General features: G+C 35.0%; 1 protein-coding gene across 7 annotated transcripts in view; it reads left to right on the forward strand.

Annotated features, from left to right (window-relative positions):
- The window catches only part of SPOCK3 (SPARC (osteonectin), cwcv and kazal like domains proteoglycan 3), a 185,311-nt gene extending 159,299 nt beyond the window's left edge, over positions 1-26,012 (forward strand). For 6 of the 7 annotated variants that reach the window (XM_038134214.1, XM_038134218.1, XM_038134216.1 and 3 more), the window contains 5 exons: positions 4,373-4,492; positions 14,765-14,986; positions 21,521-21,583; positions 22,724-22,861; positions 23,873-26,012. In XM_038134214.1, the coding sequence (XP_037990142.1) occupies positions 4,373-4,492; positions 14,765-14,986; positions 21,521-21,583; positions 22,724-22,861; positions 23,873-24,042 (713 nt within the window). In that variant the 3' untranslated portion in view covers positions 24,043-26,012. Of the gene's footprint in view, positions 1-4,372; positions 4,493-14,764; positions 14,998-21,520; positions 21,584-22,723; positions 22,862-23,872 lie in introns of those variants that run through there. The other variant, XM_038134219.1, reaches the window with a different exon arrangement.
- The last annotated feature ends 1,515 nt before the right edge of the window (positions 26,013-27,527 follow it).

Below are 27,527 nucleotides of genomic sequence, written 5' to 3' on the forward strand. Positions count from 1 at the left end.
ATTTCAAGGTATTATCTTCCTGAAATCACTGGCCCTAGAGGTAACAGATGGCTGATAAATATCAGCTTATAGAAATACAAATATATATGCATGAATTTTTTCAGTATAGAGCCATTTTTTTTAAAAAAACATACCACTTCTAACTGTACCTCCGTGATGGTAAATAGATGACTGAAATTACTGTCCCATCCTTTAGTTACAGGTTTGGAGAGATTTTTGTCCTCCTGCCAAATTTATTGGGTTTTGCTAGCACATTTCTTTTTGCCATATGTTACTCTTCCCATTTGTGACAGATGATGCAGAGCTAGAAGTGGTGCTCTGTACTGCAGGAATTGTAAGTCACTTGCATACAATTCTTAGACATTTACAGTTAGCCACATGGGTACTAGCCCTTACTCTGGAGCGAGGATTTTTCAGTCCAAGTAATCAGTTCCTCAGGGCTTAATTCACAAACCTCTGCAGAATAGCAGGGTACTTGCAGAGTACTGTCACTGAGTAGTTCCATGTCCTGTCATGCTCCAGCTTACTATAGTAGATAATGTCTTTAAAGGCAGCACTGAGTTCTGATGGCAGTTCCAGGGTTACTGTATTTTCAGAAGAAGGTTTACATGCCCGTGCTGAAACAGATGCTCAACATTTACTGTGCAGCCATATGATAGTACATGACTGGTAAGTAATGCTGTCAAGGGGCATTGGGCTACATGAGTATTAGCTATGGACAGATCCTAATAATCCTGCTCACAGCTGATTCAGAATTGCTGCTCTAACCAGGTTCCTGGGTGTCTAGCAATCCTGGACAGATGGCTGCAATCTTTAAGTTACAGCATGAGGAAATAGTCTTGGACTTTTCAGGGACAACAGTATAGAGCTACAAAACAGTTGACAGTAGTTCCTTTCAAGGAAGGGTTGTCTCTCAAACACTGAGGAACCCTCAAATGAATTGTGTAATGGTCACAGGACATGAATGACTGGACACTGCCCTGAGCAGCCTGATGTAATTAGATCTACTTTTAGCAGAGAGTAACACTGAACTACTTCTGGACGTCCCTTTTAACATATATTATCATTTGATTCTGTGAATCAAACAGTATCAGACTGTTGTTTTTTTTTCTATGCCTTTGTAAGTCATATGCGGTGATTCTAATATGTTGAAAAAGTTTGAATAGCAAGAAGTCTTGCTTCAGAACACACTGACTGATCAGTTGCCCATCTCACATGGAGTAATTACTAGTTGATTCTAAAACATGGTTGATGTGTACCCTGTTCTTCAAGTTTTCTAGATACTCTCTTTATATTTACTTCCCGGTTATTTTATTGTATTCGTGAATTTATGAGTATAGTTCTGCCTGATTGAATGAGATTGTGTGTGCTGAGGAAGCTCATCTGCATAGTGTGCGGTGTGTTTCTTACTTCTTTTTTTTTTCCTAAATAATTTTTTGATCCTTCACTTAGCAAAAACTACTCTTTGATATAACAGTATTGCAGTGTGCTCATTATGTCCATGTCCATTCAATACTTACTAAGCTACAGGTAATTTTTTCTGTGTCTGGGTTTACATAAAAAGGAAGCACTGTTAAAATAATTTCTCTTATGTCAGGAACCTAAGACTGCTTTAAATATGTTAGGGAATTCAGTACATTATACTAGTGCTAAAACACCTTCTGCATGTCTTTATAGCTTTCAGTAGCACTATTTTTACTTCATTAATTAAATTGAGTTGAAAGGCTCTTAAAGAACTCAGGCTGATACAGCATTTTCAAATATTTTACTTGCAATCTGTAAAGTATATTCAAATGCCAACACAAATCATAACATTTACTGTATGTGAAAACAATTGAACATTTGGTTCCACCTAACATTTAAATAATATTTATCATAAAGTTATTTTTGGATTAAGTACCTATAAATTTTCTGATACCTTCATTTTTTTGCATAGCCATAGCTGTGAATTTTAGAAGACAGTCTCATTGCTTGAAATGACAGTAGACTCCAATAACCTTTGAGCTAGTGACTTCGTATTACCTTGTACTAATTCTCTTAATGGCTACTAAAATTGATTGTAATAGCAGGATTGCCTTGCATTGGCATTATACAAAACCAGAAGTACTTCTTGGCAGGTTCCTGAGTGGATTCATGTGATTTAATATGCATTTTTTGATTACTGTCTAACCTTCTACAACCTTTACTGTCTGTCTTTCACCATTAAAGATTCATCTCCCAGTCTATCAGGTTAAATAATAGACTGAATAGATCTGAATTACCTCATCCTGACCTATTTTAAATCAGTACAGACAAATTTGCACAATAATTTCACCACTCTGTATCTTTACAAGCCCATCACCGGGATGAAAAACATCCTAAACATTTTTTTAGTATGTATAAACTAATTAATATAATTTTTCATCAAACAGTATTACCTTGAGCAAGCATGTTCCAATGGCAAGTAGCATTCTGGTGAATGGATTTTTAGGTTGATCATCTCTGTTACAGAGCAGGAAGTTGAACATGAATATGTTATCTCATTACTGATTGGCTTGGCCTTGACCAGCAGTGGTTCTGTCCTGGGGCTGGCTGACATTGGCTCTGCTGGACATGGAGGAAGCTTCTGGCAGCTTCTCACAGAAGCCACCCCTGTAGCCTCCTGCTACCAAAACCTGGCCATACAAACCAAATACACAGCTGTAATGGAAGGAGAAATTAAAGAGGGGCAGAGTGTCCCAAGTTAACAGCTGATTGTTTGTGCTGACCTGTCAGCTGATTGCAAGAGTTGGTACAGGAAGGTGTCATCATAGCAAACATAGAAATCCCACATGTTGGAATTACAATATATAGTCTTGAATCAGGAAACCATTTTCATCTGGTTGTTGTAATACATTTTTTTAGTACACATGCCTATTTACCATTATTTTTTCCCCAGTTCCCTATAAATTATCAGAAAAGAAATAGCTCTGTTACACAATAAAGGAGCACAAATACAACATTTATAAAAACATCAGTCCATAACATATGCAAATGTATGGATGGAGGAATTTTACTTTAGTTTTCATGGATAGAATTAAAGTTATCAAGAGGGACTTCAGTAAGGAGTAAATGATCCCATGCTTAGATGCATACAGTTGTACAGGCATTGATAGTTGTTGACAAAATGCTATGTTTCAATCTTATTCCAAAATACAAATAGATGTTTCATAGTGTTGTTCAATTTAATGAAGTGCTAAACGCTATGTCACTAAATGTGTTGGATTGCTATGCAACAAAGGAAAAATAAGCAAACTGGAGATTTATTTTGAAGAGTGCCACTGTGAAGCTCTGCCATACTTATGTATGAGCTCTTCAGGTTGTAGCTTATTTGGTTATTGGTAGACCTGGAAAGTGACCCAATTTGGAAATTATAGCTATTGAGAATGGCAGTGGAAAGTATTTTGTTACCTGAGCAGGGATACATTTTTTGTCTTTTCTGCTCTTGTCATCTTCCAGACACTGTTATTTCTTTTGTCTTCCCAAACAAACGGGAAGATGGAGTTCTGGGAGGGATATCTACTTGCTTCAAGCATGCCCTTTCTTTGTCTTCTCAGTGAATAAGCCTCTTGACTGCACATCTCTCTCTGATACCTACTTCTGTTGGCTTTTGTACAAACTGCCAGTACTTTACAGCACTTCAGCCAGTCTGCTGCTAATCTGCTGCTCTTGGTGCTACAGATGCTCTCTTTGGTCTGGTGTGCTTTTTCTGCCTTTGCTATTTCTGGTCAAAGAATCCATCCTTTCCATCACCAAGTGGCTGTACAGTTGCCTGTTTGCCATTATGTGCTCACAGGTTTGGCTTGTGAAACTCCATTCCAAGTATAAACTTCCATCACGTTGTTGAAACAGTTTTGCTGCCAATCCTATTTCCTCTTTTCCTCAGCATAGGAAAGCATGTTGAGGGTTCATTATTATCTGCCTAAATTACACCTCTGACCTCTTCTGGTAGGGCTTGGATTAGTATTGCCTTAATGAACATGGAAATCAAAAGACAAAAGACTGTCATGGGTGTCTCAGCCTCATCTGCAGTAAGGTGTGAAAATACCTGTGGTACAACTGTTCATAGCAGTTTGCAAAGGAAGTTTGCTATTCCTTGGCATCTGTAATTTTGTAATTCCTTTATACAGCAGGTATTTATTTCTCAGGACCTTCATTGACTTCTGAAGGCATACCTAAGTAATGCAGTTGAATTAAATAGATTCAAAAAGCTGTGGAACATATATGTTTGTATTATCATATGGGGTTTGGGTTTTTTGGGAGTTGGGGGATTTTTTTTTTTTAGCATAATTTGAAAGTTTCTATTTAGCACCCTGGAGAAAAACATTAAACAGCTCTGCATTTTGTTTTTCAGTGTGCAGTGACCTGGAATTCAGGGAAGTTGCAAACAGATTGAGAGACTGGTTTAAGGCACTTCATGAAAGTGGAATTCAGAATAAGAAGACTAGGATTGTTCAAAGGCCTGAAAGAAGCAGTAAGTGATTTCTGCTGGTCTTATTTGATGTTTTCTTCGATCCTTTTCTGTTCTTTTGTTTTTCCATTGCTAAGACCTGCCTTATTCTCGTGTGCTTTAAATAGGCATGTGTACCAAACTATAACTTCGGGTTTTTCTGAAGATAGTTTCCTATTTATGGCTTGGTACTAATAGAAGATATTCACTTTAGACTTCCAATATCATTTGACCGGACAGCTATCATTCACAATGCTTTAATTTCTGAATCTCACCAAATTAAAAGAAATAAAATAAAGGAGCTTTAATTATGTGTGACCCATCTTTGCCATCTTAGCTAGTTGATGTCACTGTATGTACTGCTACTGAAAAAACAGATGGAAAAGAAGCTTGTAAGTAAAAAGGAATTTTTAAGGTTACACTTGAAATTGGAAAAGACTCAGGAGTACTAATGAAGTGGAAACAGTAGGGGCATAATTTGTTTTTAACCCCCTCAAATATTTAAATAGATTTTTTTTTGTTGTGGAAAGTAGTTACATTTTAAAATGTAATCATCAAAGCGCTTATTTAGAAGAGCAGTTGAAGTGAGCGTTAATAGTTCCAAAAATAAAGTCCTACTGTGAGGGGAGGCAAATGGGATTTCATAAGCCATAAAACTCTAGCTTTTGTTAATAAGAAGGGCAGACTATGAATTCTTCCAGAGTATGTTTCACAGAACCTGGCCACCACTGGCTTCTTACCTTAATTAGTTTATTTTTAGCTTTTTAAGTATTTGAGATTTCTTTTAGCTTTTTTTTGTTTCAATTTGTAGCATTACTTTTTCTTTTTTTTTTCAAGAAATCCATTAATTTCACTTAATTAAAAATGCCATTTCACTGTGTGATTTTTTTTTTCCATGCTAGGAAAATATGAATAATTCTGTAAAACAGAATGAATTCAAGATGGTTTTGTCTCATCTAGGAGTTTTTAACATTGAGAACATTTGTTGATGAGGTACAGTGGTAATGCAGTAATGCCACATTTATTGATATTGAAAAAAAATTACATTTAAACCCATATATTTCCAATTTACATTCTGGTCTTTGCCCACAACTTACATGTGATCTGCTTCTCATGCAGTAGTGAAAACAATAGAAATACAAAGCTTGCAGCCCTTAAGTAAGAATTTATTGTATAGTTGAAAAAATAGCATCTAATTATGTAGGTTAGTGCATTGCTCAGTTGAAGGTGAACTACTGAAATATTGTGTAGGGTCCTGTTTCTTGCTGAATGCTTACTTTGAAATTTGGGCAATGATAAAGAAAGCGACTGTAGAGCTGTTAGGTATTATGTGTTGAATAAATAACAAGTCAGTGTTTCAAGAAATTTTATTCCATGTAATGCAAGTCAAGTTCATAAATAATGCTTTGAATACAGTGAAGTGTAATGCATACAGAAAGTTCTTAAGAGTAAGATTTTTCCCTTAGCTTTTTTCCTTAAGCACAAAAGTGGTTTTGAACAGACCTCCAATCTCTGCTTGAAACAGGCATTTGTACCGTGATGTGTATGTGGATATAATACAGTCATATTTATTATGTCACTAGTTTGTCTGCAAATTTTTACTTTATAATAGCAACCAAAGACTATGTTTAGTCTTAAGATCCAAGATTTTAATATGTGAGGCTAAAAATAAAAGAATCTTATGGATTCTTGGACACTCAATTTTGGAAGCCTTAAAAGTCACAAAGTTCTCTCCTTTGGCATTGTACAGAATCTGCACATATTGTAGGCGGTACATGAAATTTAAGGCACAGTTTAGATTGCATGCTATTCTACCATTTTTTAGAGAGATAGAATCAAGAGCTGATTTGGATGGCTAAGAATAGTTTTTGCAAGGCTCTTTTTCATCAACAGGTAAAAGATTACAATCTCTGTGGAAAATCCTGTTTCTTGTGTGTTACTGACTTTCAGTTACATGTCAACATCATGCTGTCATAAATGTTTGACTTAGGTTTTTATCACAGTACCAGAATTTGGAATGTTGTCCTAAGTATTAATTTGTTGCTGGTTCTAAATGGAATCGATGTTTGATGATAGGCTTTGGGATGTTTATTTTCTTTTTACTAAAACAAATCAAGTTTTGCAGAATGGTTACATGTGAGGCATTCAGTTTGTCCTATATTTTCTTCTTTTCTTTGTAAAAAAGGGGTATTCAGCAAATGCCTACATTGTTTCACATTTGAACAATAACTGTTCAGTGGTTCTTGTTTAAGTATTGTGGTCAGTTACTCAAATTTGATGTAGCTAATTGTGAAAAAATACTGGGTTTAGATAGTAAATATGCTATTTGTGCAGTATTGACTCAATTTTATAAATAGCCAATATTTACATGTAATGATTTGTAATAATTTGATAGGCTACTGTGGGAAGACAGTCCATCTGTAGAGAGGAAACAATTGAATGAGTGTATGTTCAGAAGTAGGTTTTTTTCATTTGTAGATTTGAGGATGTACAAATTTTTTTAAAACTGGTTTCACTAGTGCTATATGTTTTTCCTGTTATGTAAATTTCTGTACTTCAAAATTTCTCATTTGAGACAGCAAAATACATGCTGCATTTTATGAGAAATGAACATGTCTGTTGTTCAGAAGAAAATACTGTGTCACTATGTCCCTGTAAGCACATTAAAAAAAACATGAAATATGACTTAACATTACCATTTAACATGGTAATGTCCTTTCTAATACAATTTAAACATTCTTAAAACTGTTCTTGCAGAGAAAAGTTCTCAAGTAATGTCTCTTTCCTAAGTCATAGGAGGTCCAAGACATCAGGCCTGCTGATATCTAAGTATATCAGGGCATCCAGCCATATTGATATCTTAGTATACCCAGGCTTTCCAGTCCCTGTTTTAGAGATGCCTGAAAGCTACAGCTACAAATAAAACTTGCAAAGAACTTCTTCTCGTGTGTAATGACCTTACATTTAGCACATGACACTTGGTGGTCTGTGCAGAGTAACAGCTGCAACAGAAAGCCACCTGAATGCAGCTTCCCCTTTCAGAGTCCAATTTAACAGATCCCTGGAGTCATTCATTATCCTTGGGGAGTTAAAAATCTGTTTGGTCACCCTTCTACCCTAGGCTTTCCTGTATTCTTATCATGAATTTCCTTCCTCACTGAAAAACCATTCTGCATTCAAAAAAGCAGTTTATGGCATCCTCTCTGGTTGTCTCTTTGTATTTAGTTTTTTGTCATATTTCAGTCACTCTGCTGGCATTTAGGATGGGATATATTAAAAGACTTGAACACAGTCCTTCTGACCGAGGCAGATGTGGTGAAAGTTTGCAGTTGCTCCAGCTATTAAATAATCCACTTTATTCCATACAATCATTAATATACCTAAACAAACCAAACTATAGTGTTCTGCTGGAGCCATCAATATGCTATTAAAAAGTTAAAAAGTCAGGTGCCTACATTGCTGTGTTTTTAGAAGAGTAAGGTAATTTTGTCTTACTGACACTTTTTTCCAAAGCAGAATGTAACTGAGAGGAGGATATTTCAAAAAATAATAGGGTGTTATTTTCAAAATCTCTTTTGGGTCCAAATGTGGTCAAATGTAATATATCTAAAAGTATCAATAATATGGATGCTATAAATGCTATATATACACTTAAATCTTTTCTTCAGGCCTTTTATGGTCAAAATAAATGACACAAAGGGGAAAAGCATATTTGACCCCCATACTACAATAATACCCCCATTATTTTTCACTTGTAGATCAGAATATGTGGAGTTAAAAAAATCAAGTTACATTTTATGTAACTGTTTAACGTCTACTAGAATATTAACTCTATTTCTAAATTAATTTTTTGTGATAAAACACAAAATTAATGCATCATATGCAAAGCACAAACAATACCATAGTCCCACAGATACTTCTGCTAACAGGCAGTCTATTTCTGAAGAATACTTGTGCACCTTTTCATGTTAGAAGGTGAAATACCAGAGGCCAAAGGTAATCAATAGAGAATCTTCTTATGGTCTGGAAATAATATCATGATTTGGAGTCTAATACCCTAATAATTTTGAAAAAAACCCTAAAAAATCAAGAAGTCTGAAATAAAATTAAGCGGCTTTTCTGGAACTATATAGGAAGATATTAATACACTAAAATTAACAAATCTCTATACAAAATTTTGGAGAAAAGGGTAGTTTTGTAAAGAAAAGTAAATAAAATAAGCAACTTTAAATTTTTGCTTGAAGATTTTAATTTCATTCTGACTATCCTAAATTCCTTATTGATGAAGACAGAAACTGATACTGTGCTATATAAATATAATAAATTTAATAAAATATAATAAATCATATTTCACTGATCATCACTGCCGAAGCATATTTGAAAACCCTGAGGTACAGACAGAACTCATGAGAACAATAGGGTTTTCCTTACTCCCAGAGTAAGGACAGAACTCCTAAACCTGGAAAGAATTGAGTTTATAAACAGTATTTTTGATGTCTTCAAAACACTGATGGGTTGAGAATTTGTCTAATTCCTGAGATTATTTCAGAAATGTTCCATAAAGCTGAACTCCAAATTTGAGCAGGCTGACAACCTGAACCGTAATTCTAGCTTCCTTCCTAGGAAGGAAAGGTTCTTCCAATGAATTTCTGCATGTGTCAGGTTAGCTCATGCAAAGGCATCCTCAATGCAAGAGTCGGGAAAAAGAAGTCCAGCCTAGAATTAATTCTGAAGAGCAATTTTAATGACTCCGTCTCTACCTAAAATTAAGTCTCTATATGAACCACATCAGTGTTGCTGACTGAAATTGGTTTTGACTCAATCTTTTGTACAGAATTATCCTTATACACAGTGAAACGTGGGTCTTGATTATTTTATAATATTTTCAGTTATCTGCTTTCCTCTAACAGTCACTCCAGTTAATAAAATGGTAAGTCTGGCATCCCAAAAAACAAATTTCATCTGATCCATCAACCTATTAGGAAACTGATAGTTTCTAGGAATAGGATTCATGTTGCTTCCTTCCCCCCCCACCACTGCCACTTCCATATAAAATTCTTTAAAACACTTACTGCAGTGTTTTACTGGAAGAGAATTCAGAAGGCGAACTTCCACAGGGACATTGCAGTTGTACTTTATTTCTTTCTCTTGTATCTTTTGATGTGACATGAGAGTGAGTGTTCCTAGGTTTATCAAAATACCTTTGGTACCTTCCCCATGTTCCCCAGGGGCAGGAGTTGGCCTTTGGTGATTCTGATGCGTCTCTTCCAACTCAGGATATTTTGGGATTCTGTATCCTGCCCTAACCTGGGCTCTGCTCGTGTCTGTGTAACCACAGCAAGCAGGAATGTAGTACAGCCTGAGACAGGGGACAGAGTGTTATGCCTGAATCTGTCTCCAGGCCCTTGTGGAGCCAGATGAGACTCACCACGATCACCACTTTTCTGATCAAGTACAAAAGCATTCACCTCTGCTTAGTCCTCTTTATTTTAGTCTTTCCTGCTCTGCTCTGTCCTGATTGCATTAGGAAGGGAAACCTTTTCCCAGCTTGTGCACAGTAGGTCTCAGCTGTGAGATGCTGTTCTCTAAAGGTTTTCTGCTAACCACAATATCACAGAAATCCATTACAAGAGCAAACTTCTTGCTATGCAGCTTGCACACTGAACAGGTAAAATGGTCTAGATGTCAGCCAGGAGTCTGGCGAAGAGCGATGTGTGTTTATTCACATGTGTGATTTGCCAGCGTCATTTATTGCTTCAGACAGCACACTGGTATTGGGAAAAAATGTGCATCTCTTGGCATATTAGATAAACAATTTCTATATAATGCAATATGTGAGCCCTGTGAGTGTGTGCTGTTCTGATTTCCACATGGTTTCAGAAGCTGTCTATTCCAATGTACACATTACTTATGTGCTTAATAAGCAGGCAAATGATAGTTTTGCCTTGGAAAGCAGATAAGAGTTGAAATTCTCCCCAGAGAAATAACCAGAAAGAGTAGTAGTTCTGTTAGTTCCTTTTGTGCAAATATTTTGAATGCCCAGTATGTAAGCCGTGGCGGATGGTTATATTTGTTAATAATTTTTCCCTTGGAATTGTTTTGACCAGGAAAAGAGCATGAGCTGGTACTTAATATTTTTAGATAGTGTTCAGAAATAGCTGCATAAAAGTTCACTTCATTATGGTATATGGAAATAGATTTTGAGTAAGTGGTTAAAATGAAAGAGAAAAACATCTTCCCTAATTTAGTCATCTGAGCAGCAGTTTTTGCACTCCTAGGCATAATGTTCTGATACTTAATCATCAAGAATCATTTACTATTATTCAATTATACTAATTATTCCTCAGTTTCTGCTTATTGATTTGTGTTACAACTGTGAAAAATGTGTAAAACCAGCATTCTAGTTGGTGTTCCAAGTGAAAATATACATAGTATGTGATTTGGGCAATAATTTCCTAGGTCTAGGGCACCAGGTGATTTTTTTCATTCTTAGCTCTGTATCAGCTGATGCCTTCACGTGTTAAATCACATTAGCAGATATTAAACTCTAGATATGAACTTCAAGGTTTTTCTGACTGTTTTACCCAAGTATATCACCTTCAAGATGTATTATTTCATCAATATTATAATAGAGGAAGCAATTCATTGTTGAGAGAAAGTACTTCTGATAATTTTAAGTTTGGACAGTTCAGTAAAAGTTATTTTAAAATGAGCCAAGAATTTTACCACGATAATCTCTAAAAGTGTTGGTAATATGTTTACAGACCTGAAGTGATGATCTTTTTGTGGTATAGTACCTCTGGAAGAGGTGAAGTGCTCCATTTCATATCAAACAAAGCTGCTTCTATCTCTATCAACACCTGACTGGTTTACTTCTGAAATACTTGAGCCATTTTTATTTATTTGTTTGAGCAAAACTAATATTTGACCTAGATTTCAGACATTTCTCTATTGCAGTGACTGATGGTTGTGAAAGACTTTGGCTTGATGAAACAAGACCAAGGAAAACTAAGAAGAAATGTGATTTTTCTCTATTTACAACACTAAAATTGTATATACTAGACAAGAGGAAGAACAAAAACCTAGTAATAACAACAAATATACCTGGACTGTAAATGAGAATACAAACTACTTCAGAGTTGAACTCTAAAAAAAGAAACATAAATAACTCACAAGATGAAACATAATCAGTTTTAGAAATTATTAAATCACACAGTTATTTAGTAGAAAGCTAGGCCCCATGATCCACAGTATCTGATGCTATTTAGCAGGTAGGTTATGAAAGTTTTAATAAATGTAAGCTTTTCGTACATAAAATGTTATTGTTTGAAGTAGGTTTATTAGTTCTGGTGTTCCAAAATAATATATTCCTGTCTTCCAGGGAGAGTATGTCATGAATATCAGACTTCACACTCTATATTTAAATATTCAGCTGTGCTTGTGTTGAACTTTGACAGGATTTATTGAAAATATTAGAGCATAATAGCACTTTTCTGGTGCTATCTTGTTGGTATCAGTGATCTGTAATAAAATGAACTGCATTTTAATTATATTGCTGACTCCAATGCAAATTTTTTTATTGCAGGTTTTGTCCTTAATTATGAAACATGTAATAGAGAAGATGCTGGTCAGTGTTTTAAAAATCTCAAAGCTATATAGAAAGAAGTGAGAAAAAAATTGAGGAATGGGAGCTGAGGATGAGCTCCAGTCACAGGTTAATGATAGTTAAGGAAACAAGAAAAAGATAGGGAAAAAAACTTATGCAGTTGTATAATAGTGTTCCAACCTTAATTTAGTGGTGCATACACCTTTGAAATGTTCAGCTCTCTTTCACTGTTCTTCAGATAAATTTATTTCTTCTTAGACTATAATTTGAAACTGACTGAGGAGCTGGACTCAGAGATCATTGTGAGTCCCCTACAATTCGGCTTATTCTGTGAAATAAGCAAATGTTTGGGGTGTTTCTGCTTTTCCTTAGTATGGTTTATTAAAAATATAAGACTGTCTTTTAGTATCCTACAATACAAATATTTTTCAATGTGATCTTTGGCAGCATGAACCACAAATGCTAATTTAAAAATATTTTGTCCCAAGCCTAGAAAGTGATGCCTCTTTAAGTAAACTTAAGCTGGAATTTCCACATGCAGAGGAATTATCTTCAGTTACTTTGGCCCACAAAGTCTATCCTTAAATACACCTTTAAAGTGGCTTTTATCTTTAATTTCCTTCTAGTTGGCATCTTACTATTTAAAATCATAGTTGCTCTGTTTCTGCCCCATCTATTAGAGTTGAGTGAGCTGGCCAGAGTGCTAAATTCAGAAAAAAGTTGTGAGTACAAGAGTAATTTATCTTGTCATGCAGGTACACAAAAGGCAGGATAGGTAGCAGTATGTTTCATGTTGACCTCTTTTGGTATCCAAGGTCATGAGGAGCTAAAAGCAGAACTGAGAGAGAAAGTGTTAAGAGGCATTCAGGAACAGAATCTTACATGTAAATAATGATACACTGAACAGTAATCCTTAGGGAAAAAAAAATGTTTTAAGATAGAGGAATCTTCCAGATTTTTTCTAATCAGAGACACCTTTTGAATAATTCTGATACCTTTTACAGATGAGGTTGCACAAGGCATTTACTCTATATCCTTATTCATTCAGTCAGGTTCTGTATCTCACTGCTCTTTGTAATCCACAGAAAATAAGTTTTGTCCTGATGTTTTGTCAGGGGCTGAAGGGGAAGGGAAAGAGATCTTTGGCTGAATGCTTGGGTATGTTTTTAAATTTTGTTAAATACATGAAAACTTCATAAATAGGAAATTACTTCCTTAATTTTGGGGTTTTTTTGCTTTTTTTTGTCTTCTTTCTATCAAACAAAAATCATAATTAATGCAACAGATCATCAGGGAACTAGAACAAGTGAGATCACCCTGATAAAAAATCATAGTTAATTTAGAATTTCTGGGGAAAGGGATTTTATGTGTTGGTCTGACTTGCACAGGGAGTTTTGATGCTATCAGCTTTCTTTTCCTTTCCAAAATGGTCATTCTACCACAGAATAGGCATTTCCATATATAGATATATATCTAAAAGGACATCTAATGACTTCTAAATGCAACTACTGGGTTAAACCTCTTTAGCAGTATAGAAGCACTTTTCTGATTTCTTTACTGTTGTCAGGGCAGCAACAAAGGCAGGCAGGCTTGATTTTCAACAGCAGTAGAAACTGGGAATTCCTGTGGGCTCTCATGTCAACTTTTCTATAGCCATATCTACCAATATAATTTTTTTAGTGTTCAGTTTAAACTTAAAAGTTTTGAGAATAATGATGTTTAGTAGCACTAAATCTTTATCTGTATTAGGGTGTGTACTCAACTGCCTGGCCACATTGGCCTGTGGCATGAGCCACAGCACAGGAAGCAGAAAAAGAGTGTGTTTGTGTCCTCTGCAGCTCACAGCTTCGACACAGGCAAGAGGCCTGGTGGTTTCTGCATTTCCCTTTCTTGTCATAGGCAAGTCTGCATGTACTTTAAAGTTCATGCGGGAAACATAAATAGGAGGTGTGAGGTCTGGCTACAGGAATAACTAACTCAGCCTGTTCCATTTGGCCGTTTTTTCAAGCAGTGTTTTAGTAAGATGCAAGCTGTACAGGTAAGTACGATACTAGCAGCTGGCTGCTCCAAGCAGTCATCTTTTACATGGCCTCCTTCAAGAGAGAAAGTAAACCATGTAAAGATAAAATACAGTTTTCAAAGCATTGCTGAGACTGACTATCATGTTCCTTTTTCATAGATTTAAGTGTATGTTATCAGTACAAAAAAAAAAAAAAACAAAAAACAAACAAACAAGCAGGGCCTCCAACAAGTTACCTGGAATTTATTCTGTTCTTAGTTCTGTAAACTTAGCAAACCACTTATTTTTCATTCTCCTGAATTGTAATATCACTTAAATTCCTCATCAGTATTTTTTTCTAGGCAATCATTATCTATCATTTATTACTGTACATAATGTGTGTGCTATATATATAACATTTGACATGAAAATTCATATTTTTGAGTTTTATGTTTTGAGGCTGACCATAGGATTGATTTTTTTTTTTTAGCAGATTAATTAAGTGACTTTGAAAGTGAATCTGACATATAATTTCTATGTGTGTTTCAATACCATTCACTGTTTATTTGTGGCATCTATGTACCACCAGAGCCATTTCCATGATGCAGCATTTATTTGTGGTCACTGGGATCAGCAGCTGCTCCAGCTTTCCTCCTGTGTAATTTTTGATTATTTTTATTTTGTCTCTTAGGATTTGATACCAGCATTTTGCCAATTTGCAAAGACTCCCTGGGCTGGATGTTTAATAGGCTTGATACGAACTATGACCTGTTGTTGGACCAGTCAGAGCTTGGAAGCATTTACCTTGACAAGAATGAGCCATGCACCAGGGCATTCTTCAATTCTTGTGACACATACAAAGACAGTTTGATATCTAACAATGAGTGGTGCTACTGCTTCCAAAGACAGCAAGGTAAAAGATGAGATCAACCTGCATATGTATATGTCTGACCTTTTTGTTGGGCTTTATCTTTTTTTTTAACATATTAAGAAGATTACAGTGAACTACAAGCTCTTAAATGCTGTGCAATAAATTTGTGTTAAGGTTTGTGACATACGGTGAATACCTAAAATGAAATAAAAAACCCCCAAACAAACAAAATAGCCAAATGACTCAAGCTAAATAGAAAGGCTTGCTAGAAATTCAAGGATTCTAAATATGGTGCAACACTCCCGCTAATGCTTTTACAGCTATATTGTTCCTCATGCCAAAATTTAGTATGTATGTGGAAGGAAAGAGATGAAAATAAAGAACAGTTTACTTAAATTATTTCTTTGCCAGTCCACTTTGCCAACATTATAAAATAAACTTTTCTGTTGCTTATGTAGGGTATCCTAATGTTCGGTGAGCCTAATGAAATAGCTGAATGAACATTATGGATAAAGTTATTTCCAGTCATTTAGACCTAAAAACAGTTGGTTTTTATTGCCTAGTCAAATCTCTTGTTAGTATCCTGATGTAATTTTGGTTAGACAAATAAACACAACCTATAGGCATTATTTTCCTGAGGAATATATAACAATTTTAGACATAGATAAAGCATCATGTAAATTATATAGTCAAGCTAGTTGTAATGTATCAAGGAATTCACTCATTGAATGTTGTCTGCAATTGGTCAGAATAACCCCTGAATTTTCTTTACTAATCTGAGGGAGTTTTTCTAAAGGATAAACAGCAACTAGGGTTCAAATTTCTATTGCTGATAGAGGAGATAAAACTGATTTGGTGGAAAGTTTGCTAAGCTAATTCAGCCTTTTTGAAAGTTTTAGTATCAGTTTTTAATTCTCACTTGTACCCTTAAAACTCTCATGATAAATTCTCATTAGCGTTCAACATTTATGGTTTCATTCTGATTTCTGTGGAAATAAAGGTTTTTATCATGCTACATCTGCCAGTTGTAAATCTAAGTAAAAATAAAGCTGTAGTTCTGTAGATAAATAGTAAATAGCAGATATCTTTTCTTTGGTAACTTTCTTATTCCAAAGTTAACTTTTAAGCTTTCAAAACACCTTGTTTGTTTTATAGTAGAACAATAACTTTTGTGTGATTTTTTTTTTATAAGCATGTATGTACTGCTACCAGCAAATTAAAAATAACCCATCCCAGAAGTAATGTGGCTCTTAAAGAACATAACAACAAGTTATCAGTCTATAAAATAAAAATAAAAAAATAAAAAAAAACCAACCACAATAATTTCAGCTTAATATATAAGTACCATTAGTCTTTGGAGGGCAGTATAATTCCTTCCTATTGCCAGAGGAAATACAGAAAATTACACGTGGCCTACTATAGTCCAAGTTTTTTCCACCAATTTCATATAATGGCATAACCAGGGCATTAACAAAAACATTCCACAGATCAGTTTCAAGTACTTTTGCATTTTCTTATTTAATAAATAAATTTTGTGCATAATATTTGCTCAGTGTGCTGTTAGAACCTGAGGATGGGATTGTAAAGACTGATCTTAACACTATGGAATTTTATTAATGGTACCCACTGAAAGATCCATCTTTCAGTGACACTGATTCTTCACATTGCAGAACCCAACATTATCAAGCTTTTTTTCTCCTTTTTACCAATTTCTTTACTGTCTTGATAATGGTGTTGAGATAAAGTGCTGATTTCAAACAGATTAGGTAGTCTTTGATACCACAGTATGTTTGAGTATATAGTGAAAAAGATATCTCCTAAATGTTTTGTATATGAAGTCTGAGTTTCAGCAACCCTTTCACATTAAACATGTACTTCATCCTTCGAAATTAACACTGTCATCAAAATCTGTATTCTCTATTTTTGGTGTAAGGAGAAAAAAATCTTACAGTCTTCTTTTGTCATGTCTTATTATTAGCTGTTGCACAACTGTCTGAGCCCTGCTTCCCTAGTGTATTAGTGACCCATTGAATTCTCTGTAATTGGCATTGTTATGCTGAACCATGGAATATGTTCATGTCTGGTTATGTTTTACATGATGGAATGATCTAAATAAGGCCTTTAACTAAGTCTTTGCTATTAATAGCAAGGAGATGGAAAAGCTGAGAAATTCAGCAGCTTCTTTCTGATGCATATTAAAATAAGTTGATATTAAGAGAATGCTTCACGCCATGTAGAGCAGTTCTCTGTATTCATTGAGCTTAGTGCTTTCTGGGCAGATCAGTGGTTTTACAGTACTCTTCTTGATTAATGTTGTTCTAAAGGGAATACAAAATTTAGTCAACCGTATGTATCATACTGGGATAGCAATTTCATTGTGCTTCTTAAAAGTACATAGTGTTAGCTTGAGTGGCTACCTGAGAAACCCTCGTGGTCTTTGATCTTAGTTTTACCATGCAAGACTGTCAGCATTAGACAAGTACTTGAAACTCTTCTTTGTTCTTTGTTTCTGCTTAATTACACTACATTAGACCTATTACTGAACATTGCTAACAACTTCTAGTCAATATAGGGAATTTTTTTATCAATCCTGAAGTCAAATCTTTCTTGCAGAGAAGATGATCTTCCTGTAGTAGTTGTCTCACCTTGACTAGTGGTTAACACTTAGGTGCAGTCCAGTGATGCTTATTGCATTTTTTCTTGCCCTTACTCTGCCTTAAATGTAGTTTAGTGTTTCTGAGGTATATCCAAGGCCTTAAAATGCATCACTGCAATACATCAAAATCTGCACTGTGCCAGTGCTCTTTGTAAGTCTTTTTCCACACTTTGGTCACTATGGCCCTCTAGTTTCAACAGTCCATGCAAGTGTTTCAGCACCCATCTTCAGAACTTACTTTCTTAGTTATTCAGTGCTAATGTGACACTTAAGTGCTTACTTAAATGCTGAAATGCTGAGGCCTTTGCAATGTTGGCCTTTTTATAGGCTGATTTTTTTCTGCCAATAATTGATTGATTACTGCAGCCTTGTTTTGTGGCATCACTGATTCAGAGTAGGAGAGTAGCCAATTTTGCTGAGAGTATTAATGCTTAGCAGCAAAGTATTTCTTTACTACAGGCCTCTGTATGGATCTGTTAGTCCAGCACTTCTCTAGATGCATTTTCTTAGAGGCTCTTCTGTCTGTCATATATGGAAGACATCTTCATCACTTTAAAAACAGTCCCTCTTATAGAAGGATGATAGTTATCATTATTTGTATTTGCCAGTCTTACGATTGCAAGGACTTCAAATATATTTATAGATAGTTACAGATGAAGATGTAACGTGCTTTTATCAAGATAAATGATAATAAATGAGATCCCCTGGCAGACTTCTTGAACTGTAGTAGTATTGATGTTTCAGATCCCTGAAGTACAAAGCTTAGATGTCCAACAATTATAATGCTTGATGCCAAGTACAGGCGAGATGTCACTGCATGCAGCCTTATCTGCAGTGGACCACATTCCAGAATATAGGGGCTCTGCCAAATATTATCAACTTGATTGGTGAAAAATCACTCTTTTGTTCTTGAGTAAGAAGTAAAATCTCTGAAAGTTGGAGGCTCACTGTGTGTGTAATAGCTCCTTGAGACCTATCTGTTAAAAGTCATAGACATTCTTTGTCAAACCTACCAGTTTGACTCCAGTTGATCTGTTAATGTGCTATTTTGGTAAATCAAAGCTTAATTGTGCTAGCCTTGAAGCACTTCTTGACATGACTGGATATTGGTGCCTGAAGGGCCGGCCTTAATACCGTTGGATACTCTGATGTGCAGCAGTACTCTGAGCACTGACAAACTGTGAATGGCTGGTGCTGTGTGGTTCATGATTCACTCCTAGCTGTGCACTGGTGCTATCAGAAGGACAATTCTTGCCACATCTGTGAAAGTAGATTAAGGATGAAGATGATTAGATACATTATTTGTATTCAGGTTTTCAGACAGACTGATGCCAGATTCATTGCTATTTCAAGAGAAACTACAACCCTGATTTTTGTAAAGGATTTTTTTTCTCCTTGGCTCAAGGAGTTGTCCAGTGACTACTTTTATATAAAAATAATTTCAGAAATCTAAAAAAAAGCTTTACAAACTTAATAACTAACCTGCAAATAGAGGGAGGCATTATGATTTGAGAAGAGAGGAAGAAGAATGTGCTGTGAGCCAAAAGGGATTGGTTGAACTTCTAGCCTGCCATTCTCTTTGACAGTTTTAAGCACCAGAGTGATTTAGTATTGTTAAGAGTTTTTGCTGCTTTTGCCCTGAGAAGCAAAGCTTAAGTGTGAATCTTGAAGACTTAACTTCTGAGAAGAAGAGTGTTTTGGGTAAGGAACTCCCATGTGTTGCCTTGTTACCTCTTGGTTAATGGTATTCCTTTTTGTAATTATGCCACCAAAGATTTATAGCTATTAAAGCAGACTTTTTTTTCTTTAGGCATCATCTGTAATTTTTACATTTCCACATGTTAGTGCTCATGTGTGCATATCTATGTTTCTAATTTAGGATTATTTTTCCTGGAAAAAAATGCATGTGTTCTTCCTATTTGACTAGTTCTTCTTTGTCGACATATTTCCCATCTCTTTTGTAGGAGAGGAGAGAATAGATGAAAATAGAAAGGTTCTGTGACATTACCCAACAATTAACCTAACCCTGCCAAATCCACCCCATTCCTAGATCCTTATAACCTGTAATATTTGTATGATAAATGACTGTCATTTATTAGATGAACGGTAGTAGAAAATACCTTTAGTTTAAGAAATAATCGGACCTCAGAATGTTGTAGCATTAAGAGTTTAAATCATCAAGTATTGGGAAAGACAGAAACGTTAGTTTTCAAAGGTAATGAAATTGTGAGCATGATCATCCTCAAAGTACTTCTTGCAACAAAAAAAGTAAAATGTCATGTAGCCTCAAAAAGTAGTCAAAGACTGAATTATTAAAATCCAATACCCACCCAGTGATGTCAAATCTCAATGATTTTTCAAGAGCACACAGAGAAATTGGTTCGTCGTCTGGAAAGACAACTCCTGAAAATTTCTTCTGGTATTAAGGCTTCTGTTGACAGTGTTTTGAAAGTGGAGCCTACCCTTAAGGCCTTCACTCTCAAAAGAATCAATATCTATTTAGAGTGGAAAGGCAGGCCCACCAGAGTTGAGGGTACTGGAAACATATATAAGCTTCTTTAAGTGTACTGCCTATGTAAATGTTATTTAAAATGTACAACCGAGAGAAATGAACAGCCTGCTGCCAGTAAGGGATTATTATTGTATACTAGTTTTTATTCACTGTCTTAGGTAATACCAAGGGCCTGTTGGAATAACCAAGTTGTTTCAACCAAGAGGCTCTGTGTTCACCAGAACTCCATTTTTGATTCCCCACTTCATCTAGGCCTTTGTCACCAGCATGCCCTAAATAGTGACTGAGTTCTGGTCTTACACATGCTCTGCATCAATGGGCTGGGCCAGTCTCACTCATTTTAAACCAGCTCAGAACACCTTTTTCTATTTGCATGGAGAAAAAGAGATCTTGAGCTAGGTACATGGCAAAGATGTACATTATAAATAATAATAAATGATCAGATAAATAATCAGAGTCTGCTAAAATGGAAAATGCATTTAATATTCATGGAATTTAAGGTTTTGTCTGGGAATGGTGCAAGCTAAAGACACCTGTGAGTAAACTCAGTAATTCTATTGCTGGTTCAGAATGAGAAATGCCCTGGTGCTAATAATGGTCTGATGTGGTATGCGGTGCCAATGTTCAGAGATTAATTAGTGCTTTGCTGTCTTTGATTCTTTCACTTACTGAACAGTGATGTAAACACATTCACATCTTATTTGCTTCCCATTCATGGTGCATACAGTGACTTTCTTTTATGGACAGTAAAAAATTAAATTATTCAGAAGTAGAATAAGCTTTAGCTGAGAAATGGAAAACTGAATTTTAATGCATATTCTGCTTCTTAAAGCCATCTAAAGTTTGGCCTCCATTTTTAAGTTAGTTTGCTGCACATGGGGCTTCGTACCTAGGGGATCCAGTCTTAAATTGTTGCCAGAAAATCACTGAATCTTGCAGACTTCAGTGAAGAAAAAGGTCTTATTTTCTTAGTGTGGTATGTGAAATACAAAATTGGAACATGAATTCTAAAAAGGACAAAAGTGAGGAAATTAAAAGATCTGTCCTGTTTTTTGCTAATAAATGAGGCAAGCTTCACAGTTGCGGAGATTTTTATAAACCCGTAAAGTAGGGTGTGATAGAGTTACTATTTTGGTCTAGCATTCCTGGATCCTCCAGACTAGTGACTAGATGCTCACTTGGAGATGAGTTAACTATGGTGGTGTTCTGCACAAATCCATGGTAGTGTGCAGATTCATAATTCTGAAGCTGTAGCAAGGCTGTGGTAATTCTTTTATTTCAGATGTGTATGTTTCATAAGATCAGTAATTAGAGTGGCCTTACAACATAGCAAACTGTGAAAACCTAGTCGTGTGCTTTCTGTCCTAGATACTGTGTAACCTGTTTAACATTTTTCATGTCGTTTTAGACCCACCTTGCCAGACAGAACTCAGTAACATTCAGAAGCAGCAAGGAGGAAAGAAGCTCCTAGGTGAGCCATAGATCATTCTTTTGAAGGTTTTATTACTTACATAAATAACCCTAGTTAAACGGCAACACAAAATCAATATTAATCCAATGAAGATAGACCACAGTAAATCTCAGCAGCAAAATTTATTAAATTCTTGAAAGCTATTAAACTTGGTTTTATGTTATCTACCAAAAGCTCTTAGTTCTGTTTTATTACCCTGATAGAAGGTACATTTTTACAGTACAGAGGGGACAGCATAAGATACTCCTAAAGTAGTATTTCTGCTGATCCTTTAACTGTAATATTCTGTAAGTAATTGAAATCTTTGTTGTGAATCAGTTTATACTGCATCAATATTTCTGAAGTGTAAAGTCTTCATTTACCACTAGCCAATGTGTGAAAGCTGTGTAAAATAAAATGCTTAGCTCGAAGCAGTCAAAACTGTATTTCTCATAAGGATGGTTTCTAACAAGAACTATGCAGTTCAAATGCTTTCATATGAATATCTTGTTCATTGTGGTCTCCACTTGGTCCAAGTGATAAACAGTGGATTATTCAGCTGTAGGCAAGTCACTGTCTCACAAAATAAGCCCCTCTTGTACATAAAAATGCAAATTTAGTGTTAATTTTTTGCAGTTATTTTGTGGTATGTTCTGCTGCATTTGTCTTCTGTGGTGGAATAATTAAATATTAGTGTGTGGTGGCTTGAAAAATACATAATAAACACAAATAACTCCTTGCATTAGATAGTTTGTTAGTCAGGAAGTCTGGCCCTTAATATTCAGACTTTTTTGTACTCCACAGATGATGGAACTTCCCAGTCAGGAGCAGGTCCTACATTTGAGCATTTTCACCGGAGTACAGTGAAAATCTGGACTGAGATATTTGGGGAGTAAGAAATTTGTATCACAGGATCAACAAAAAAATTTAAAGGAAAATCGCTCACTTTATGTATTGAAATCAGTCCAAGACTGATATGTGATATTTTCCCTCCCACATTTGATCCATTCTGTCACTTTGAGTCAACTGAATTTAGTACTGCTAAATCAGTCAGTGTATAGTCTGAAATAATGAAATAATGAAATGCTGTAACTGGGACATTGGCCACGACATGGACTTTAATATACTTATTCAACATATCTATCTCTATCTATCTTGCAGGGCAGTACATCCCCTTCTGTGATGAGGATGGGTATTACAAGCCAAGTCAGTGCCATGGAAGCCTAGGGCAGTGCTGGTGTGTGGACAGATACGGCAATGAGGTGTCAGGATCCAGAACAAACGGCGCAGCGGAGTGCGGTAAGTTAAGAACTTCTGTGGTTTGGTTTAGAGGTGTTACTCCCTTTGATTGCCAGACAGGTTGAATTTCTTCAGTAAGAAGTATGGGACCCAACTACATGGCTTTTGATACAAAACCCCAAAAATTGTAATTTGTTATTGTTATTGCATTATTTTTTGGAACTCCTGTCACCGTGTCAACTATTAATAGACCCCTTACACGTGCTTGGCATAGTGTATATAAACCCAGGAAAAATTAATTTTCTAGAGCAGCATTAGGTAAGTCCCATAATGTTTCATGAAATTCCTTTGGGTAATCAGCATGCAAGTGAATTCGATTCGACATTTTTTTCAGTTTGTATTTGAGGGAATTGCCAAAAGTTTTTCAGCACACTCAGTCTTCCCTTATTTTTCCCTTCCCTACAGCACTGTGCAGCTTCTTCCAAGAATTCCCATGTCACCTTTATTTGATGTCCCAGATATAAAAGATGAAAAAAAAAGTATTTTTCCTCTTTCTTTTAAAAATAAAATTCATTTATGACTCTTTTTTACTTCATCTCCAACAAAAAAATATAGCCTGAAGCAGAGAGTAAATTGTACACAGTATTTGAGGTACAAGCTCAGGTCTGTTGTCCATCTGATCCAGGATCATTTCTAGATAAATGGACAGTTTGGTGTAGTTCAAGCCGAAATGTAAGAAGTGAACAATAGTCAGGGTATATTATCAGTAGTCCTTATTGCCATCTGTAAGTTGGACTTGAATTTTTTTAATTGTTCCTAGCACTCATTATAGTTCCACAAATCCATAACACTTGTCTCCTTTTGTTAACATTGAGAAATTAATTCAATATTGAGGTGGATTTTTTATGACAAAACAATCTTCATATTGTATATATTTTATTTTTATGTAGCACTCTGTAGTTGTCCTGAAATTAAATACTATGGTGTGCCTTTTGTATGATTATGTAAAATATACTATAAATATATAGTGTATATTGGGATTCTTTTTTATAACTTATCATACCTTTTTAGCTATTGATTTAGAGACTTCAGGTGATTTTGCCTCTGGTGATTTCCATGAATGGACAGATGATGAAGATGATGAAGATGAAATAATGAACGATGAAGATGAAATTGAAGATGATGATGAAGATGAAGGGGATGATGATGATGACGATGATGATCATGACGGATATATTTGATAATATTAGGAGGTCCCTATGCTGTACCTTTCTAAATTTCACGAGATGATATTTCGTAAAATCCCTTTGCTCTCCAAGATCAAAAGGGTTCTAACAAATATGTATATTTTGTATGATTATTTCCAACATTGCAGCTGGAGTCATAGACTTTTTTTGTTTCAATAAGAATAATTATATCATGTGCTTTTGAGTTTTTAAATTCCGTTGTGCTGAAGAAAACACATTGGAATTCTAGCCTGAAGAAAAAAATGTTATGTGCTACTGAAAATATATATATGTGCAAAACACACTAGAAAGCCAACAAGTTTCTTCAAAATTCTGCTGAAAAAATATTTGCCCTTACTTGGAACTGTGCATGTCCTCCTCAGAATGCATACTGTGACGTACCTTCAGTTCCATCAGTGTTTTAGGCACTGCAGCTGTCCATTTAATGAATCAGAAATGTATTGCAGTGAAAAACATTGGTGCACAAGTAGCATCTCAACCAGCCTTTAATTAACCAAAGGTATGGAGAAAAGTCAGGAGGGAAAACTGTAGCAAAGTTCTCCTTTGCATTTGTTAGTTATGTTTTTTATTAGGAAATGGCTAGATTATTGAAAGGATTTTTCAAAAGCAGTAACATGGACAAGCACCAGTTCTGTAATTCTAAAATTTTCTTGTCCTTCCTTTTTTTGGTTTCATGTCAAAGTTGTAAGCTTTATCATTATTTACTTAATCATTGATTCACCCTTTGTGGTTTCTCTGTATTTCTCTCTAATCAGACTAGCGTAAAATATTTACATTGGGAAAAAGATTTGCTTAAAGTTTATTACCTTTATACATTACTGTATTTCAGAGTATTGTCACTTGCCCCAAGGTAGTTTTTAATAAATGTATAATGATGCTTTTTATTTTCTTATTTCAGGAAATAGTTTTGCTCTTTATCTTAATTCATGTTGTTTTCTGTTACTAGTGCAGAAACTTATAGAACGTATTGTAAAGGTGCCTTGCAAAATAGAACTAGAGAGGTTTTAGCATGCATACCAGTATAGGATGTTAGGCAATAGCTAAGCACACCCAATTACCAAATTAATACCAGTATAGGTACTGCTGCTGGAATGAAGAAAATGGATTATTTTTTTTTTTCCTATTATTATGTAATTACCATGTGGTCTAGATTATACTTATTGTGTAGAGTAGCACTTAAGATTTGACTGTAGAGAAAATTACTTTAATCACTGTATTTATGTTAGCATGTTAATTAATTGTGTAGACATTTTGGGACTCCACCATCTTCATTCATATCCTATCTGTTTCTTTCTGCCCACAATAAAATTGACATGACCTGTATAATGTGTTACTGCAGGCTGTACAATTTAAAAATGAGGCACTGATTTCCCATCATTAATAAAAGGAAAATGAGATTCTAATTTGAACTAATTTCTACACAGTAAATATTAAATTTAATGTTTATCTTATGTAATATTGAAAAGTATAATGCGTTTTCTTTTTTACTGTTTCTGTATAGTTTGCAAAATAAAAACTCTCGTAACCAACCTTTGGCCAGTATAGCCCATCATTCTTTCTACATAGTCTGAAATTTAGAATCAGGAAGAATTCGTATTTCAGATACATTTTACCTATTAAAATATGTATTTATTTGAATAAAGCCATTAATGTTTTATTTTCATTAAAAATATATTAATAGGGCAAAACACATAGGGAGCTTCTGATTTTCTGTAATTTCCCTGATTTTTCTATAGCTGTGTTATGTACTTTTATGACATTGTCTTCATTTCATAGTAAAGAAAGAGAGTGAGACTTCTTCTCAAGCTTGGTCATAATTTGTGGGGCATAGTTGTGTTATTTTCTTAAATAAAGACAGTTAAGATTTTACCATTCTGATAGTGGGATTTTGTCAAAGAACAATTTCTTATGACTGAAATTCACTGATATATAAACTGATTTTAAATAAAGAAGCTAAAGAAAAAGTGTTGTCATTATTGGCTGATGCAGTAAGTACTGTTGCGGGGATTTTTTTTGCATGTGACAAGTGGTTATTAGATGACAAACTGAAAGTGCATTTTGTTAAAACTTGTGATACTAGAATTAAAGAGAATTCATAATGTGTTTTGTCTAAAGAGATTACAGTATGAAAACCGTTCTGAAAACAACTGTCATGCAGAAGAGCCTGAAAGAAGTTTATATTCTTTTTTTTCTCTGAAAATCCCCCACTGTTTTGAAAGAGAAGTATAGATGCATTTTAGTCCCTGAGTATTAAAGCTACTTAGCATAAATTCAGAAGTAAGTCAAGATAGTTAAATTCACTAAAAAACAGTGACAGTGGGGAATGTGGATAATTTTGGGTTATTTTTGTGGTCCAAAACTAAAACAGCAACAACAAAAAATTCAATTGTTACATATTCCTGAGGAAAACCAGAGAAGAGGCTGATACAGTTTAAATCTTCCCTTGAAAACATCCTTTTGTTTTGTAAAAGATAGGTAACTGTCTGTGGGTTAATACGGTGGTGCTTATCTTTCATGATACCAGAGGAACTGGAAACTACTTCATTGTGTGCTTCTTTCCTGCATTAAAGAAATGCAGTAAATCAGGAGCAACTAGAATAAATAAAGGCAAAGGCTGAGAATGTAAATGTACTAAATATCTAAACCATTCAGAAGCGTTTTCCTGCTTTCCATAAAATGCAAGAATTTGCACAGATGTCTGTCCTCATGACTACAGTCATGCAGAAAGCAGTTGGGAGCCCTTGACTATTTTTACAGTGTTGCTGTCATTTTTTGCTTTTTCTTGATCTTACAGTTACACACATGTATTTATAGATGGGCAAAGATTCTGATTTACATTTGGAGATTTTCAGGCAGAGTGATTAATCCTTGTGCTCATCTGAGAATGTGTGGAATTGTAAATCTCAGTTTCATTGAAAAGTAAGGAATTCGATGCTCAATGCAATATAATATATTATATAGTCCTTGAAAAAAGTATTTTGGGTCAAGACACAGATGTGCTTAGTTAAGAAGGAAATTAATTAGTGTCATTAGTTTGCTTATATGAAAATTGGATTATTGCACAAGACTGAGGAAGATGGATCATAATGATGGTAGGAAAATTTTTGCCTGGTTTGTGCACATGAAAAAAAACTGGATTTCACTTATTCTTACTTAAAAATTCCACTGCCCGGGTAGAATAATAAAAGTTTATCAAGATGTGGATTAGCTTTGTGCTTCATAGAAATTTAAAAGTATTTTTATTTACAGATTCTTCGTAAAAGCAGTAAACATATTTCTAATTACTAAAAGCTTTTAAAAACTGGATTTAAATAAAGTGGTGGCAGCACAAATTTATTTGAAATACTGTAATTATTTTTACTGTTTTTTCAGCTAATATAAATATATTTGTCGCAAGTCATTCACAATTTTAATTTCAGCAAGTGCAGTGGACAATAAAATAGTTTGCCAGCAAGTTCCTGTGTGAGGAGAGATTGGTA

This window comes from Motacilla alba, chromosome 4, assembly GCF_015832195.1.
Source record: "Motacilla alba alba isolate MOTALB_02 chromosome 4, Motacilla_alba_V1.0_pri, whole genome shotgun sequence".
NCBI classification, from domain to species: domain Eukaryota; kingdom Metazoa; phylum Chordata; class Aves; order Passeriformes; family Motacillidae; genus Motacilla; species Motacilla alba.